The sequence below is a fragment of the Rhinolophus hipposideros genome (assembly GCF_964194185.1).
Source record: "Rhinolophus hipposideros genome assembly, chromosome: 6".
Classification (NCBI taxonomy): Eukaryota; Metazoa; Chordata; class Mammalia; order Chiroptera; family Rhinolophidae; genus Rhinolophus; species Rhinolophus hipposideros.
In genome coordinates, this window is record NC_138052.1 from 48306187 (window position 1) to 48319901 (window position 13715).

General features: G+C 34.2%; 1 protein-coding gene across 5 annotated transcripts in view; it reads right to left on the bottom strand.

Annotated features, from left to right (window-relative positions):
* SLC25A12 (solute carrier family 25 member 12) overlaps nucleotides 1–13715 on the bottom strand; it is a 166470-nt gene that overhangs the window by 46717 nt on the left and 106038 nt on the right. For 4 of the 5 annotated variants that reach the window (XM_081052772.1, XM_081052775.1, XM_081052773.1 and 1 more), the window contains exon 5: nucleotides 6830–6969. In XM_081052772.1, the coding sequence (XP_080908898.1) occupies nucleotides 6830–6969 (140 nt within the window). Of the gene's footprint in view, nucleotides 1–6829; nucleotides 6970–10383; nucleotides 11135–13715 lie in introns of those variants that run through there. The other variant, XM_081052776.1, reaches the window with a different exon arrangement.

Below are 13715 nucleotides of genomic sequence, written 5' to 3' on the forward strand. Positions count from 1 at the left end.
TCAAAACAATCATTGCCAAGACTGAAGTTAAGAAGCTTATCCCACCATATAGTCTTTTAGGAAATTAAAGTTTCAAATCTTATGTTTAAGTTTTTAATCCATTTTGCACTGATTTTTGTATATGATGTAAGATAGCAGCCCAGTTTCATTCTTTTGCATGTGAATATCCAGTTTTCCCAACACCATTTATTGAAGAGACTGCCCTTTCCCCATTGTATAGTCTTAGCATCTTTGTCAAAAAATTAATTGACCATATATGCATGGGTTTATTTCTGGGTTCTCTATTCCGTTCCATTGATGTATAAATTTTATAATAATACCATACTGCCTTGAATATTATACCTTTGTAATATAGTTTGAATTCAGGAAGTGTGATGCTTCCAGCTTTGTTCTTTCTCAAGACTGCTTTAACAATTTGGGGTCTTTTGCAGCTCTACAAAAATTTCAGGACTTCTTTTTCTATTTCTGTGAAAAATGCCATTGGAATTTTCATAGGAACTACATTGAATCTATAGATCGCTTTGGTTAGTATGGACATTTTAACAATATTAATTCTTCCGATCCATAAACATGGAATATCTTTCCATTTATTTGTGTCTCCTTCAATTTCTTTCATCAATGTCTGATAGTTTCTAGTGTACAGATCTTTCACTTCCTTGATAAAATTTATTGCTAAGTATTTTATTCTTTTTGATGGTATTGTAAATGGGATTTTCTTAATTTTTCTTTCCAATAATTTGTTGTTAGTGTATAGAAATCCAACAGATTTTTTTATATAGACTTTGTATCCTGCAACTTTTCTAGCATTTATTAGTTCTAGTGTGTGTGTGTGTGTGTGTGTGTGTGTGTGTGTGGGTGTGTGTGTGTGTGTGTGTCCTGTGTGGCATTTAGGATTTTTCTATATAAAATATCATGTCATCTGCAAATAGGGACAATTTTATGTCTTTCTTTCCAATTTGGATGTCTTTTATTTCTTTTTCTTGCCTGATTACTCTGGTTAGGACTTCCAGTACTTTTTGAATGAAAGTGGCAAGGGTGGGCATCCTTGTCTTGTTCCTAATCTTAGAGGAAAAGCTTTCAGCTTTTCACTTGAGTGTGATGTTAGCTGTGGGCTTGTCATATATGGTCTTTATTATGTTGAGGTATGTTCCCTCTATCCCTGCTTTGCTGAGTTTTTATCAAAAATGGATGTTGGAATGTGTATTACCAAAAAGCAGTTATGCACAATTTCCTCTATTATAGGCTACCATACACATATTGTTATACATTATTCTCTCTTAATAAAGATGTATTTCTAAAATAAAATAAAAAATGGATGTTGGATTTTGTCAAAATTTTTTTCTGCATCTATACCTATTGAGATGATCGTATAATTTTTATCCTTAATGTTGTTAATGTAGTATATCGCATTTAATGACCTGCACATGTTGAACCACCCTTGCATATTAGGAGAAAAACCCATGTGATCATGGTGTATGATCTTTTCAATGTACTATTGAATTCAGTTTGATAATATTTTGTTAACAATATTTGCATCTATCTTCATCAGAGATATTGGCCTGTAATTTTCTTTTCTTCTAGTATCCTTGGCTTGCTTTGATATCAGGGTAATACTGTCCTGTAAAATTAATTTGGGAGAAGTGTGCCCTCCTCTTCTATTTTTTGGAAGAGTTTGAGAAGAATTGGTACTAATTCTTCTTTAAAAGTTTGGTAGCATTCACCAGTGAAGCCACCTGGTCCTGAACTTTTCTTTGTTGGGTGGTTTATGATTATTATTCAATCTCCTTACTAATAATTGGTTTGGACTATTCAGATTTTCTATTTTTTCATCAGTTAGTCTTGGTAGATTGTGTTTCAAGGAATTTATCCATTTCTTCTAGGTTAACTCATTTGTTGGTGTGTAAGTCTTCATAGTAGTTTCTTATGAGCCTTAGCGTTTCTGTTATCAGTCGTAATGTCTCCTCTTCCATTTCTAATTTTATTTGAGTCTTTTTTTTCTTAGTCTAGAGAAAGGTTTGTCAATTTTATCTTTTCAAAAAACCAGCTTTTAGTTTCATTGACCTTTTTTATTGTCTTTCTAGTCTCCATTTATTTCTGCTTTGATCTTTGTTATTTATTTCCTTTTACTGACTCTGGGCTTAGTTTATTCTTCTTTCTCTAGTTTCTTCATGTGTAAAAGTAGGTTGTTTATTTGAGATCTTTCCTTTTTCTTAAGGTGTTCATCATTATAAACTTCCCTCTTAGAACTGCTTTTGCTGCATCTCTTAAGTTTTAGAATGTTCTTTTTCCATTTTCATTTGTCTCAAGATATTTTTTTACTTTCCTTTTGATTTCTTTTATGACCCACTGATTGTTCAGGAGCATGCTGTTGAATCTCCACATACTTGCGAATTTTCTCCTCTTCTACTTAAGTCATTCTCCCTAACAAATTCCATCTCCCTATCATCTCAGCTCCAACCACGCTATCCTTCAAATGAAGCAGGAATTTCGGTCTCTATTTCAGCCTTAAAATATGGTTGAAAGTGTTCCTCATGTAAAGGATATTCCTCAGCAGCATCAGAAGCAGACACAGGTCCACATCCTAGCTACGTTTTCCATTCCTCACTCGTCTTTTTTTTTTCTCCTTCTTTATATCTTTTTTATGTTTCTGTCTTCTCTATGCATATGTCTTAGACTCTCAGAAATATCCATTACCAACAGTGGGCATGATTAAGCCTTATTAATGACAATCAGTACAAAAAAAAATGTGGACCTTTATATTAAAGAAAAAGAATCCTCAATGTAAGAGTAATGTTAGAAGGACAGATTTCCTATTTTCTAGTAGGTCAACAGTTGAATCTCATGCATCTTTTAAAGATACATTTTTGAAGTTTAACAGATGAAGCTATAGAGTGTATGGGACTGGCTTCCAAATGACCCAGTAGGGGGGAGAGTGGAGAATAGAGACAAAACAAGACTGGCCAACAGTTAATAATTGTTAAATTGCTCATGGGTACATGGAGGTTCATTATACTATTCTATTTTTAAATATATTGAAAGTCTTTCAAATTAAAAATTTTTTTAAATGAAAATTAAGAAATTCAAAATGAGAAGCAAACCAAAGAAAAAAGAAGCTCCATATGTAAAGTTCTCAATTTATGTAGTATAATTAAAACATCAGGGTAGAGTACTTCAGTAAATGCAAGGGAACCAATGATGAAAGCAAGCCACCTTTGGAGAAATCTTTTTTAAAAACCACCAGTTTCAGCTCTCAAATGTATAATACTTTCAACTTTTCAAGTTTGAGCACTTGAGAGGTCAGTCAGGTAGATACTAACAGTGCAAGTATTAGAACAAGCACTGGGTTCTACAAATACCCACACCTAAGAGAAACAGTTTTCAAACTGTAATCACCCTAATGAGAAAAACAATACTCTGGGCTTATAAAAGATAAAATCAGTCAAGACACTTTAAAAAGATACTTCATCTAAAAAGATAGTCTAATAAATAAATGTTCAAATAAATCTGCTTCTGGATCTAAAGGGTAGGTAGGCGAACCGAGGGAAATGGTAAAGAAAGGAAGTTACGCTAATGCTAAAGATATTCTGCATTTGGAAATGCATTTTATCTAACTATGACATGAAAAGTAGCAGAGCTTCATTAATAGTATGGCTTTGGTGACACTAAACTAGTACATTTAACTCTGCTGTCTTCCAAAACTCTACTCTTCACTAAAATCACATTAAAGGGGAAAAAATCAAAAAATAAAAACTCAAAGATGAAGAGAACAGGGAAGGAGAGGATAGCACCTACATGTTTAAGATTAGAGAGCAGAAGAACAAGAGAAACTAGACTTTGCAGAACCGAAAAAACAAGAGTAGAAACAGCCAAAAAACGATTTAATGGACATGACAGAACACCTAAAGTGACACCTGTAAGTGACAGTGAAGGTGGAGCTGAAAACAGGAGGCTTAGGCGGAAATCTGTGTAAGAGGCAATTTACTACCTGCCTTCCTACACCTTAGCTGGACGTCTGCTCTTTCCCAAACTTGGCAGAAGACTAGAGGTTCACTGCCTGGAAAGTTCAACAGAGGATCTCTAGAATAGGGTAGACCAAGCATATTGAAAAGAGGTAACTAAATGAAAGTCCATCTCCACCGAATGTTGAGAACTCCAACTCTCTTTTCTTACTCAGCAACCAAAATGTCAAAATCCAGACCTAATATTCCAGATGGGAGGCCAGATAATAATTATTCTGATTCCCCAATCCAAAAGAAAAGATCTAAACATACAGTCATTAGAGGGTCACCAACACCAGCCCAGCCAGAGAACTTTACAGTAAGGTCCAGAGTTAATCAGTCCTACCACGAACCCAAAGCTTCCAGGAAGCCTCAATCTTACATGAGACGGGGATCGAGGACCCTCAGACACGAGAAAAGCCACTCACATGAAGAACAGAGACTCAAAAAAAGAGAAAGGAATTTGGAAGAAACATACTTTGCAGAGAAAATAAAATTAGAAAAACAAACAAAAAACCCTGTCTTTATTATCTGTGGAGAAGTGAGAGAAAATAGTACATCCACAAAAGAAGAACAGTACGCTATTTTTTAAAAAGAAATATTCAGAAAACCAAAAGAGCTCCTGAAAATTAGAACTATGATAAAAATTAAAAACTGAATAGAAGGTTCAGAAGGAAAAAAAGAGGGAAAAGAAAACTAAGGGATCATACATTTAATATATTTACTAGTTCTAGAAAGGAAGAAAATAGGAATAAATAAGAAATAATATTTTCGAGAACTAAAGAACATGTTTTCAAATTAAAAGAACCCATTAAATGTCCAGTACAATGAATAAAATAAACTCACACCAAGGAATATCATCATGAAATTTCAAAACACTGAAGAAAAAAAAACCTTAAAACTCTCCAGAGTGAAAAAGTTTCAAAACACAATCAAGAATGAGAATGGCACTGGAGTTCTCAGTGGCAACAAAGGAAACTAGAAAACAACAGAAATGTTTTCAAAATTAGAAGGAAAATTAATTCCTACTAGAATTCTACACGCAGCCAAGCTAAGTGTAATAATAAAACAGGGGTTTTAGTATATGAAAAGTCTCACACAAAAAAAATTATTTACTTTTCTTAGGAAGCCCCTGAAGGAACTAAACCATGACAAAGGAAGAGATGAAATCCAGCAAATGGGAGATTCAACATAACAGAAAGGCAAACGGATTCCTCAGGATAAAGGTGAAAGGAGACCACAGAGAGACAGCTATGCAACAAGTACAAATTCAGCCTCCAATCATGAAGCAAAAAAGTTAAACAGAAAATTACCACATGAACCAGCAATTCAACTCCTAGGGATATACTGAAAAGATTTGAAAACAGGTATTCAAACAAATACTTGTATACCAGTATTCATAGCAGCACTGTTCACAATAGCCAAAAGGTGAGAACAACCCAGTCAGTCTTCATCAACTAATGAATGGATAGACAAAATATAGTATATGCATACAATGGAATATTACTCAGCCATAAAAAAGAAATGAAGTATTAATACATGCTATAAAATGGATAATCCTTAAAGACCTTATGCTAAACGAAAAACAGTCAGACACAAAAGGTCCTATTGTATAATTAATTCCACTTACAGTTGACCTTTGAATAATGCAGGGGTTGAGGGCATTGACATAGTCAAAAATCTGTTTATAATTTTTCACGCACCAAAAACTTAACTACTATTAGACTGCTGTAGATAAGAAGCCTTACCCATAACATAAACAGTCAATTAACACATAGTTTGCATGTCAAATGTATTATATACTCTATTTTTACCATAAGGTAAGCTAGAGAAAACGTCATTAAGAAAATCATAATGGAAAAAAAAAAAAAAAAAGAAAGAAAATCATAATGAAGAGAAAATTCATTTACAGTATGTAAGTATTTACTGAAAAAAATCCATGCATAAGTGGACCCGGGCAGTTCAAATCCATGTTGTTCAGGGTCAGCTGTATATGAAATATCCAAAATAGGTCAATCCATAGAGACAGAAATTAGACTGATGGTTGCCAGGGATTAGGGAGAGAAAAGAAAGGGGAATGACAGCTTAATGGATACAGGGTTTTCTTTTGTGGTGATGAAAAGGTTTTGGAATTAGAGGTGGTAGTTGTACGACACCATGATTGTACTAAATGCCACAGATTGTGAACTTTTACATGGTTACTTTTATGTTAAGTGAACCTTACCTCAATTTTTTAAAGAGAGAAGGCTCCTAGAGAACTCTAAGAAGATGAAATTGACAGAATACCTAATGTGTTTTAAGCATATCAAAATAAGATTTTAACAACTGGGCAAAGTTTGAGAATGAATTACTTCACTACATAGAAAACTAGACAAATAAGAAAAACTAGAAACTCTAAGAAAAATAATCACTTTAGTCATGTGTAATGTTTATAAAATTATAGTAATTCAAATATGATATTGATCTAGGCAGATCGTTACATAATTATAAAGGGTGGGGACAGAAAATTCTAAGTCTGTGGTAGAGAGGGAGAGGTGAAAGAAGTAGTTCCCAATCTTCCATAGTTCAAATTCAATCAAAAATACCTGAAAATGAAAACTTAAAAAGTAGATGTACCAGCATTAAGTTTATTATGTAAAATTATGGAAGTAAACACTGAAAGAAACAATTATAAAAGTTTTAAGAAGTTACCTCTGGGAGTGGGACATGAAAGATGGAGGTAAAATGCCACAGGGGGTTGCTAGGTTTTGTAATAAACTTGGTAAAACCAGAAGGAAAGGAGGTGGAGGAGGAATGGTATATATTTACACCAGTTATGAAAACAAACTCACCTGGAGAAACTGTGTGAATTCTGTGTAGTTAAGATGCTTCTTTCGATTATGCCCAAAATGCAGTCGGATAAATTCACAGTCCCAGTTAAAAGGGATATGATGATGAATAATTGTCTGTCCAAAAATTTCTTTGACATTTTCTTAAAAGGGAAAACAAAAATACATAAATTATATCTGAAATAAGTAGCTCAGTCCACTGCAATGTTCCTACAGAAAGAAATTAAGAGAAATTTTAAAAGTCAATATTATCTGCTTCTATTAAGATTAGATGCAAAATTTTTGTGCCCAGAAACCCATGCACAGGAACACAATTGATACAAAATATAATTTAACACTTAAGATTGTGTGCCATTACATATAAGGCCATGAGATTCTTAATTTCTCTTGATTTAATTTTAATTAGGAAGTGATTTATATCTCACACTATGAAAGGCTGCTACTTTGCATTCCGGTGTAAAATCAATAGTGTTTTCACGGTTCCTCAAGGAGTCGAATTAAGCCCTTTATCAGAAGCATGAATACCTAATTACAGGATAATGCAATATTTGTCATACTAAGTATGGTTTGATTGAGGCTTGATTATTACATTCACACTAGCCTGAATATGTCTATTGAAGAAAGGTATAAGAAATACTACCAAAAGCATATCATTAGCTCAGCAGCAAGCACCTTATTAAAAGCTTCTGATATTATCAAAAATATGGTCTTGACACAAAGCTTCAAAATCCTCATAAAAACCATGATTATTAGTCTCAACTATTAAAATATTTTAAGATAAGTGAAATTAGTGATTCACTTTTAAATAAAGAAGAAAACACAGTACACTAACTTTTAGATAAGAACCAGTCACACTGTGTATACAACCAAAACTCTCTGACAGCTTGTCTTCATGCACTGACCATGTCATTCACTTTCTTACACAGTTCTACACTTACTATAAAAGTCAATTCACAAATGACTGGTACTTCAACAAGCATAGACTCGATAGACGAATTTAGAAGCTCATGCCAAAAAAAAAAAAAAGTCATTAACAAAGTTAAGAAAGCAGGAAGCCTGTTTACTGACGTCTTAAGAACAAAATTATTTTCAAATTTAAGCCAATTATATTAGTGAAAGGGTTTTACCATCAATTGCTATCAATTATACTAGAGAATTAGCAAATACAAGTGTAGGTAATGTTTTATAATCTCCAACTATGCTATTTTCTCTAATTTCTGCAAATTCTTTAAATAAGATACAGATCTTGTATTGTAAATGATTTAATGGATTCCCTTTAGTTTTACATACCTTTTTTCTCGATAAAAGAATTGCTATGGTGGGGGCGGGGAGGGGGTATGGTGTAAGAATCCTGAACTGGATGCCCTACCAGTCTGCACTCTATATAACAGCTCTGAACAGATCACAACAATCAGTAACTTGAAAGACGGCATTGGATGTCACTGGGGAGATGGGATTCTCATCTTTCCTTTCAAATGGAACGTAGCATTTATTTCTTGCCTAAGTAGCAACAGTATTTCAGAATTTTCAATCATATAAAATTATTTCCACCTTCTATAAACATAAATTAAATATATAGGTTTTTGTTTCTAAAAGCAAATAATTAGCTCAATAGCAATTCATGGAATCCTGCTTCTAACCAACACAAAAAATTACCCTTAAATTTATATGAAACTTCAACAAGTTGTAAAATATGTTAAAGTTTACAATATAATTAAAATAATAAGGGTTGCAACAAAATATTTAGAGCTAAAAATATCATGGCAGATCAGTGGTATTTTAGGATCCCGCTAATTAATTGGCTGCTTCTATTCCCAAACTAATTAATTTGATTTCTTATTTTTTAAGGTCTAACAAAGTGTGAAATTAAGGAAATTAAGAAATTAATGGAAAGCACAACAGGATAAGTTAAATTACTACATATATTTAGGTAATATCAAGATTAACTATTAAAGGGAATAAGTTATTTTGTGATCATCTTTATTTTAAAGGTCACAACTCCCAAAACTCAACTATTTGATAAGAAATGTACATATTGCTACTTAGATAAGTTTTATATAATGGTGGAATAAACTGAATTCCTTTCATATGATCAGAAAATATCAGAATCTCGAGTGCTAAACTTTATCAAATAAAGTAAAAATTCAGAAGCTTTCAAACTGAAAATTTAATTATGAAAATTGTTCTCTATTATCACAAAAAGGACATTTATAAACCAAAATTACAATTTATAATTTACACTCAGAAAAATAGCTCTATAGTAAAAACTTAACTAAAAGCATATTTTGTAAACTTCCTAGCAACTTCTAAATAAGATCTTAAAATATCTTTGAGACAATTAAATGATGGCCTTAATTACTCATATTAATCTCCCCAAATATTGAAGTGTCATTTCCATAAGTATTTGTTTGAACTTCTCCTATTTCTCCTAAAGTGGTCACTTGACACCTTTGTATATGGTTTTATTATGACCACTATTATGTGCTGTGGTTTATTAACTACTAGACAGTTTTAATTATTTTAGCCATGTCACAGTCTACAACTATATTACTAGGACTAACAAAATTTCAAACCCACTTTGGCACCTCTTGATGTATTCCACTTCCCTTCTGTTATTATTTCCACTACCAACAGCCTAAGGCTAATTCAGGAAACTTACAGAAATAATTATTACAACTATTGTTTTGAAGTCTAATTCTTAATTACTTTACTTTTACCAGGATGTGCTTATCAAAAAAAAAAAAAAAAGTTAGACAAAAGCTCTGGAACTGGGGACCTTATACTTGTGTGAGGCAAAAGCTGATAGCAAACCGCTGATGTTCTTCTTATGTTACCTGATTTCATCAGGTTCTGCATGACATGAAAAGGGAACACCGATAACGTCAAATACACCCAATATATCTAACTGAAACTGCACAGCAAGTTTTCCCCCAGAGAGAATCCCGTCTTTCCAGTGGCAAACAAGGATCTTGAGCTCTAAACAGCACTTCATGGAGGCTCTTTCGGTAGCCATAGTTCTGGCCTGGGTGAAAGGGATATGACAGGTTCATCTTATTGGCAGCAAGATCAGGATCTAGTGTTCTAGACTAGGTTGGCATTGCTAAGAGAAATAGGAATCCATTCGTTTTCTGACATATAGAAAACAATAGACCACTTTTTCACTTTCTCAGAGTATGGGCTTATGAAAGATGGTTTCTAGTTGCTTTGAAAGGGAACTGGGGACAGATAAAAGTAGCCTGTCATTACGATCTCTTTGCTCAAGGGAGAGGAGCACAATGATTTGTCAGGAGCACAGGTAATGGTGACAACTGTGATTAAGTAAAAATGTTCACAGATGTATAACATTAGTCAGTTTAGCTGTATCAGTCACTCACGATGACTGGACTAGACGAAATATACATTGAAGCATACATATTATGTAAATGTGTCTTAACAGAGGTTTTCATTTCCCCAGCAGCCCACACTGCGTTTCCCCATCTCATCCACCCTCATCCCTCCCCTGGTCCTTATGGGAGCTTCCTACTGGTCTTGTTCACCTTTCTGCAGTACAAAATTACCTCTGACCGGGGCTGGCACTCTTCTCCAAGACTGCCGCCATGCCTGTTCCATGAATGAGCCTGGAAGGAGCTGCTGTACCAACGGTGTGGCCAGAGAACTCCTCCTGTAGGTATACAAGCCATCAGCCCTGTGACACAGCCCACCTACCATCAGCCCAATGACATCCTGATTCCAAGGATTTCAGCCCAGCAGGAGCCACTGCTTCCAACTTACAGGCTTGAGACCAAACATTTTTATTGTCAGGGGAAAAAAGTCCTCAACAGCTGAGTTTCACCTGCACAGTTCTTAAAGTGAAGTCAGAGAGGCTTTTAGAAGGACTCCAACCATGAACAATAAATATCCTTGCGTATAACTGAACAAAAACAATGGCGAGACTTGTGGAAGTAAAGAGTTTTTCAGTGAAAGAAAACTTGGGGGGAAAGAGGAACAACTCAGAGACCAAAAAGGAAAACAAAGGAAAACAAACAACAACAAAAATAAAGATCAGCAGGAACTTGCAGAAGTCCCAACCAACATAGCACGTAGACTCAGTCTCAGACCTCTGGTTGTACTTTTAGGGGGGCCATTAGTTTCCTGGGTGATCTCTGTTTTTCAGGAGGAAAATATTTCTATTAACCCCTTACCGATCTCCAGAAGGGACTACTGTATAATCAATCAACAGAGTAGTCCCACTGCCAAATATATGGAAAGGTCCATTTCTCAGGAAAGGTTATTTTACATTTAAAGAGCATCTATTACCATAGAAGCTACATGCTTTAACAGTCTATCACCAAATGGCATAAAAACTATTATCACTATGTCTTTTTTTAGCTCAAACTCTAATAGCCTTGATTATTAATATGATCTTCTCTGTGATATCTGAAAGGAGTCTCAAAAATTCTTCCTGATTTAATTTGAACACCCAGGTGAGGCTCCAATTCTTACCAGATTAAATCAGATATTTACCACCATTACAATCTCATATTTTTCCATGTCTATAGCCACTGAGAGAGGGCACAACATTTTCATATCTAGACTTCCATCTCCTGAACTTTTTAATAATAGCAGTGGTTTATTCCTAAACCACCCCAATCTATTCTCCCTTTTAGGAGGAGTCTATTTTAGAGGCACAAATGAAACACATTTTTATTTGCTGTACATATTGATTATCAAAGACAGTACAAACTCAAAAGAAATTCCTGCTTTTTGAGGGTTCTACAGTCACAGGATGAAGACATGCCCTTAGAAAAATTCACTTTGAAGAGTCCTTATTCCTAGGCAAACACAATGTTGATGAGATTTTAATAGAAAACTTAGAATGTGTAACATGTTTTATATTCATTTATTAGTTAATAGATAAGAGTTTGGGTGTTGTTTTGGTGGTTGTTTTTTTTTAATGATTACATCTTTATTAAAACAATAGGTTTTTATTTTTGTTTAATTTAGGGCAAAAGGCATGGCAGCTATTGACAACACAATGTAGTATATAATTAGTTATCCAGGTTACCTCAACCTAATTCTATCAAGCAGAATATCCAGTACGCTAGTGGATAATAGTGAGACCAAGGCAAGTTTATACTGTATCTAGCACACACCAGTCATGCAATAGTCTCTACAAGGCTCATGCCACCAGGCTCATGCTTGTAACAGGTATACAAGCCATTAAGTAATTATTCACAGCATGCATTAGAAGTTTGATTAAAGGAACATCAAAGAGGAAACAATTAACTAATGGTTTTATTCACTCTTTTAAAAGCTCTAGAACCCTCTCCTGAGCTTGCACATTCTGAAATGGATTACCAAGGTCTCAAAGGAAGACCTTTCTCCCAGAGAGGAGGCATCTCTAACAATAAAAGAAACTTGCCCAACACTCAAGTAAATGTTGTTCAATATTGCTATTTATATAAATACTTCCAAGATGCACACAATATAAGTATACAATTTGATGTGTATAGAAAGCATATCTAAAAAACAAAAGCAAAGATGAGAATATATACAAGCACACAGATAACATCACCATCACAGTCCATGAGAGACACCGTGGCATACGCCTTTCCCCACTCCATTACACCTTGTATCCAATATTCTCTCCCATCTTTCTCTCCTGATGTACACAAGAGAAAACTATTTTTTAAATAAGCTCCAAACTAGAAAATATAAGACCATTTGGTGAAAAGGATGTAAAGCTAGAATGGATCTAAAATTTCCTTTCACTTCAATATGTGTCTTTAAACACATAAGCACAATTCATTTTATTAAGTGGGTACAAACATGAAAACTGACCTTTATTACAGATCCAAAAATCCTATAAAAATAAACTCCAAGTTAATTATTTCCTTATGTTGAAATTCTGTCATCTTGAATGCAGCCTGAGATGAGTGGGACTTAGAAATCTTATTAAATGGCATGTAACAGTTTCAATGCTTTTCCTCTTTTCTTAAAAACAGAAAATTAAACTTTCTCTTCTTCATCATGATTATTTCCATTTCAGTAAGAAAATTTGTCTAAATGGATCCTCAACACTAGGAAGGCAGCACAGGAAGGGGAAATGGTCAAAGTCCCCAGGAAATAGGTGAGCACCATCAAGAGAACCATCCAGCTGACCAGGGACCCCAGGAACAATGTCAAAAGGGGGTTCGACTTAATCTTATTCCATAAGAATCTTCCTATTTCTAGATTGGAAGAAAAATGAAAGGATTCTGTAGGGTTTGTATGTTCTTCAGTTCATACCAGGTACTATAAAAACTAACATTGATTTGCTTTGCTTTCAATCCTAATTATATGTCCTTAAACTCCTAACTCATAAATCATAGTCTGAAGGAAAAACAAAAGATCTATAAAATGCTAAAGTTGGGATGAAATAACTACAAGCTTTCATTTGCATGAAATAGTAAGGTGTGTATAAACCACTCCGCTACTTCCTACACTCACTTTAATATACTCATCAATGATGGCACGAGTCTCTATTGTTAGTGTGTTCGAAGAACTCACTTGAGTGACTTGTTTTTAAAACTGGAAATTAGGGAAAGCAAACAAATGGAGGAGACACAAAGAACCAGGATGTCCATGTAGGAGGTACAAAATAAATTACACTTTGGTTTTAGGGAAATCTAATTCTTAAACAACAGATTCATGATAGAAGCACAGATGTACTGTCATTCATGTAAATATTTGCACTGTTTCCCACGCATTTCTGCAGCACATTTGAGCATGGGTGATACCTACTGAAAAGAGAAGAAAATGCAGCACTATTAGTTGGACAGGGTCAATGCTGAATGATGAGATGTAAAGGTTTCCTGATTTAAACTACAGGACCTAGGTGTTTTTGAGACAAGTCAACATTCTTTAGGAG